Source organism: Alligator sinensis, unplaced genomic scaffold (genome assembly GCF_000455745.1).
Source record: "Alligator sinensis unplaced genomic scaffold, ASM45574v1 scaffold876_1, whole genome shotgun sequence".
Classification (NCBI taxonomy): Eukaryota; Metazoa; Chordata; order Crocodylia; family Alligatoridae; genus Alligator; species Alligator sinensis.
Window position 1 is genome coordinate 871,126 of NW_005841938.1, and position 5,944 is coordinate 877,069.

Genomic DNA, 5,944 nt, shown 5'->3' on the forward strand with positions numbered 1-5,944 from the left:
CAGGCGGCGCGGTCCGGGGCTCCGGGCGGGACACGAGCTGCTGCGCCCCGTGCGCGGCGCGGGGTCCCGTGGGCTCCCTGCGATGAGAGGTGCCCTGGGCTGGGACTCTGCAGGCCTCGCACCCTCCTCCTCCCGTCCATCCACCCGGGGGTGGGGTGCTGCAGCTCCGGCCCCCCGGGAGCCTGGCGCGCTGGGAAATGCAGCAGCAGGGGAGCGGTGCAGCCACCCCAAGTCCCATCGCCCAAGCCTTTTTTTGTTTGTTTTGCAAAAATACTGATTTCTGTGTCAATAAATAGATATAAGTGTGCCTCGAACAACCCGTCAAGTGATCGCTGCGGTTCGCTTGACGGACCAAAATGCACTTAGATGGGTCGGAGCTGGGCCGTGCCCCCTTCCTCTGTGGGATCGCTGGGTTGGGGCTGGGCCGTGCCCCCTTCTTCTGTGGGATCACCGGTTGGAGCTGGGCCGTGCCCCCTTCCTCTGTGGGATCACTGGGTTGGGGCTGGGCCGTGCCCCCTTCCTCTGTGGGATCGCTGGGTTGGGGCTGGGCCGTGCCCCCTTCCTCTGTGGGATAGCTGGTTGGAGCTGGGCCGTGCCCCCTTTTTCTGTGGGATTGCCGGGTTGGGGCTGGGCTGTGCCCCTTCCTCTGTGGGACCAGGTTGGGGCTGGGCTGTGCCCTTTTCCTTTGTGGGATCGCCAGGTTGGAGCTGGGCCATGCCCTTCCCCACCCCCCATAGGGTCAGGTTGAGGTGGTTCACCCGTCCTTTCCTCCTCCCCGGGGTTGGCCCCTTCCCCCCCTTCATGGGGCCAGGCCATGCTCCCTTCCCCTGTGGGGCCAGGTTGAGGCTGGGCTGCCCCACACCCTCCTCCACGTGGCTGGAAGGGGCCATGCTGTGCCTGCACACCAGCAAGATCCTGCCCATAGATGGAATTGGCACTACCCACCTGGCCCTGAAAAGGTTGAGCACCACTGTATTAAATGATGCTTCCCTTGTAAGGCTCTTCCAGAGCAGATACACTGTAAACGCAAGGGCTCCATTATCAGTATTGATTATCTGACCTCCCGAGGTAGTTGGCACCATGGAAGCATCCCCGCGAGCCACTGGGTGAGGCCCTGAGCTGTTGGTTTCTGCAGAATTTAATCTTTCACTTGTTTCAAAATCAAATGTCTGGCAGCTGAGGAGGCAGCTTTCCACACGTTGCCTGGGGCTGTGGCGTTCTCCTGAGTCTGCAGACAGCACCTCTGCCGCTGCTCAGAGCGGTGCCAAGCAGCACTGCTGGGTCACTGCTGTTATTCAGAGAATTCAACTGAAACCTGTAAAAGTGTCAAGGCTCAGCCCCTGGGCTCTAGCATCCAAATGGCGAGGCTTAGTTGTTAGCACTGAAGAGTATTTTGGAGAGTAAATTCGCGTTACTCCTGACCACCTCAGCCAGTCCCAAAGCTGTAGTAATAGCTTTCGAAGTCTCACTGCAGCACAGGCAGATGTATTATACGTGAGGGACCCCAACGCAGTCACTGGGACTTAAGCACGCCTGATGTCCGGGGAGCTGCTCTGTGATGACTTGTGAATACCGTATGCCAATCTAGTGAGGAGGATTTTTATTTTTTAATATAGGGGGCTGTTGAGGGAAAAACAAGCCAGAAGGAGGCAAAAACTCTAGCTCAAGGCAAGCCATCCTTAGCTGACATTGGAGTCACATCTGGACACTGAGGACCCCTCAGAGCTTAACCCTGTGCTGAGCTATAGGTCTGACTTTGCCCAGACAGGTTAAAACCCAGGAACATAGAAGGATAAAAGTTCTGGGAGTTTAGAAAAGGATGCTCTCGTTGGGGAGGAGAAGCCAACTTGAGATGCATGCACTTGGTAGAGGTGTCTGAAGAAGCAAATGTGCCCCAACTCCCTTTGGGAGATGTGAAGATGTTAGATAAAATGGACACGTGCCACTTCTTGGCTCTTTTAAAATTCTTTTTCTCTTGTTTCTGCAGTGAAATCAACCACGTTATGGTTTTAGCATGCCTTTTTTTTTTAGGTCCCTGGCCCTTGATTTGCTCTCAGGCTCCCAAAGGGAGGGACCAAAGGTGTTGAACCTGGTCAAGCCATGTGGGCTGAGCAGGACTGATTACAGGGTAACGATGAGCTCAAGACTCAGTTTGTGAGGGGGAAGATGGGAGGACATAGCTGCGACAGAGAAAGACCGGAGGGGCACTCGGGAAGCCCCAACAGGGAGAGAGGTGCAGGCAGCCCTGTAAGCGTGACAGCATGTGCTTTCTGCTTTGCAGAATGGAAGTGGACGTGAGCCTGTGCTTGACAGTTCGCTTAACTTGGAGTTCAGTCTTGCCGTAGAACAGCGTAACATAGTCTTAATAGCATAAGATGTTCAGAAACACCCATATCCTAATTTCAGAAGGGACTTCGGCTGCTTACAGATATGGAAAAAAACCCCAAAATGGTGCTTTAAGCTCAGTGTACCCCCGCGCCAAGCATAGTGCATGCCAGCAGAGGCAATGCATAGTTAGACCCAGCTTGCCCAACATCTGTACAGTATAGATCAGGTGCTTCAGTGAACCTTTTGGCACTTTTATCTAAAGCTGAATCAGTTGTTATATAAAAGTGCCAAAAAACCCTGCTGAAACACCTGATCTCTATACAGTCACCGAGGAGCCAGGTTGAACTAGCATGCTTCCTCTTCCAGTAAAGTGCTGTTTGTTTGGTGTTTTGGAGGGGAGGTAGGTTCACATCTGTCAGAAGCCTTCAGCTCTTAGCCTTTCAAAAATGTGGCCCAACTTTTGAAACTACAATTTAGGCACTTAAGTCACTTAGGGCACCTGTAGACAGATGGGGACACTGCTCCAATGTGCTGTAAGTCCAGTGCATCAGATCAAGTCTGCTGCAGCGTGACCATTAGCACATTCCAGCAGCCTCTGCGTCTCATGTATTCAGCATCCACGGGCTTCCAAATGGCATGGAGGCACTTTAACTACCACTCTTTGAGCAAACTTTAGTTGAAGCACCCCCGCCACTGTTTTGAAGTGCAGGATGCTGAATGCACGAAACGCTGCGGACACTTTAATTAAAGCAGCTCTCGGAGCCCCTCTAATTAAGCGCCTCCCCACCACCACCCCCAGCGCATGTGTAAAGATGCTCTTAGGGGCTTTCTCATTTGTTTGCTATCAAATATCTTCTCTGGGGACATCTGGGGCTGTGTCCTGCTAATCCTGGTGGATAAAGTCAATCAAGCAGGTATTTTCCAACTCTTACTACTACTGTAATCCCTTATAACTTTGGAACAAGTGGAAACAAGGCAATACTGCCGGCCACTTATGTGTCACACAGATCTTAAATTCCTAGAGCAGGTTGCATGTGCCTAGTACATAATGACACATAAAAGGAACTTTCTCCCATTCATACTTCCCTAGAGGGTTGTTCATCTGTAGCTTTAAGGCTTGCTGTAGTTTTCTTTTAAATTGATCAGATCAATATTTGTCAGCCAAACAGTGTGACCACAATGCCCAGGGAGATGGGCGGATTTTAGGTCTGGATTTCACACACTTATTATGCTTTTATACTGTTACCTATAAGTGGCATAGTTAACCATTCAGCGAGTAGCTAACTATCAGAACTGGTTAGCTTCCTCACCTGCAGCCCTTAAATCAAGGCTTTGACTTCTTTCTAAACAATCAAACTGGCACAGTCAGGTCAAGGTTGGGGTTGGTCCAAGGTGTGTTAAAGCCACCGGTGTGGTCTCCTCTATTGTTGTGCTGCCTGCACTATTAGCCGTAGTGTTAGTGGAAACAATGCTGTAGTGATATGATACTGGGGGAGCTTAGGGGTGTTTTAAGTACATATCCTTTCAGGTGTTTTCAGAGCTCTAAGTGACTTAAGCCTAGGTGTTATTGAAAGTCAAATGATTTGTTCTGTTGAAAATGTTATTTCAAAACTCTTAGGCACTTCTGAAACTCTCCTCCGGTGTTTCAGTCTTCTGGTACTCTCGATCTGTGGTTTCCTTATATTTTTATGAAAACGATTTGATGTTTTTTCAAAGCCAAAGTCAGGAAAAGGTGATTTCACAATTGAGGTAGGCCATTTAAAATACTGCCTCCATAGATGTTTCGTCCCTGTCCAGAGAATTCAAGGACTTGTTTTTAAAAATACGTCTTGGAAGTAACAGCATTGGCCGGTTTAAGAACAGCTGCTAATTCCTCCCTCTGGGCTGAAGTGTTGGTAGTTTGGATGGTCCACAGATGGTTTTAAACTGAGTAAAAGTAGCTGTTGTTCGTACGTCACAGAGCTCACTTGAATGATCGTGTGTGTGTGTGTGTATATTCATACTGCAGCTTAGTATTTTCTTACAGAATTCAGTGGAGTCAGGATTGTCCCCACATCTCTTCCCCTTTTAAAAATCCATCTGTCCCACCCCTAAGTGGGTGTAGGATCCACTCATGAGGATCTTCTCAGAGGACCAGGCCTTTAGATTGGAAGAGACCTTTTTTTCCCCCAGATACTGAAGGCAGCCTTGGTGCTCTGACACCCAGGGGTGCTGCCAGATCCTTTGAAAGGTGCTGCAGAGGTGTGAGGAAGGGAGGGAAGTGTCGAGACATAAGCAGATAGAGACAGGCTCAAGCTTGTCCATGGCCCCTATGTCCCCTACCCCCAGTACCTGGTCCCCCGGCAAGGAAGGAAGCACTGTAACATCTAAATTAGTTTTTGAAACTGGGTGCCACTCAGGGGTGCCTTGAGTCAAAAAAGGTTGAGAATCCCCGTTGTAAAACTGGAAGGGGTAATCCCGATGATCGAGCTAGTGTCTTTCTGCATAACAAGGCCAGAGAAGTTCACACAGCGATTTTCACGCTGAACTTTTGTTGAGCTTATCTACTGGAGCATATCTATTGATTTAAGAACTTCAGTAGATGCAGATCCCATGACTTCCCTTGGTAGGCTGTTTTAATGGTTATTTGCCTTAGTTGTTAAGACCTCTTCTTATGATGTTGAACAGTCCTTAAGAGAATTGGTCCCTTATCTTTACTGTGGGGTTTGATTGCCTTGGTAATGGTAGATTCATAGATTTATAGATATTAGGGCTGGAAGGGACCTCGGAATATTTGGTATTAATATATATTAATCATTCCAATCTCTGGATTTCCCAGCGTGTTTGGTTGTATCTGCCTGTTAGATTGCAATTTGTACAGACTTTTCGTTTTTGTGGGTGATATGGTCTGAATTAAGCATGTTATGAGGAGGTGGCGGCGAACAAAGTAGGGCGAACTGGCCAGAAATAAATTTGGATTAGAAATTAAAAGAGGGTTTCAAGCTGTCAGAGCAGCCTTCTAGTAACAGTAGTTTGGACAGCAAACCTAACTAGTTTGACGAGAGGACCTGATTCCCTTATGAAAGGGAGTATATAACACGGTCGACTACAATAGGAGGCAGCTAGATTGAGTGATCCAGGAGATTCCTTCTAGGCTGATGTTGGTGGTTTTAGTGACTAAGGGTGGTCTCAAGTTGTAGGCTTGCCATCAAGACCATAGTTTTGGCTCATGGCTTATATGAGAGAGATTTGAAATCTTTCCACAAAGTGATGAAAATGAGAAAGCAATGCACTGGTGGCTTTAATTTACATGCACTACAAGTACTTTGTTATCCAAGGTTACAAGGTAGCCACTCCTCTTCATCCTTTGCCCAGAAAACTTCGTTTCTCTTCTCTTAAGTTCTTTTAATGTAGCATATAGTAATTTTGAAAGGGGTGGGGAAGAAAAGAAAGAGCAGCAACTGAACTGTGCATAAAGACTCATAGAAATACATTGATTTCAGACAGAGTGCTTTATAAAAGCAAATAGAAAATCATATCCTTGTTTTAGAGCTGGTGGGGGAATTTTTTTTATAAACTTTTTTTTTTTTTTTTACCAGCAAATACCTATTCATCTAAACAGAAAGGTTTCATGGGG

The 5,944-nt window shown here is 48.0% G+C and overlaps 1 protein-coding gene across 2 annotated transcripts in view; it reads left to right on the top strand.

Moving 5' to 3' along the window:
- Nucleotides 1-5,944, top strand: part of LOC102382057 (canalicular multispecific organic anion transporter 2) — a 361,044-nt gene that overhangs the window by 295,488 nt on the left and 59,612 nt on the right. The window contains exon 1 of one of the 2 annotated variants that reach the window (XM_025199148.1): nucleotides 332-453. The exons of the other annotated variant lie outside the window; for it this stretch is intronic. Within the exon in view, the coding sequence (XP_025054933.1) occupies nucleotides 367-453 (87 nt within the window). The 5' untranslated portion in view covers nucleotides 332-366. Of the gene's footprint in view, nucleotides 1-331; nucleotides 454-5,944 lie in introns of those variants that run through there. 2 annotated transcript variants of the gene reach the window in all.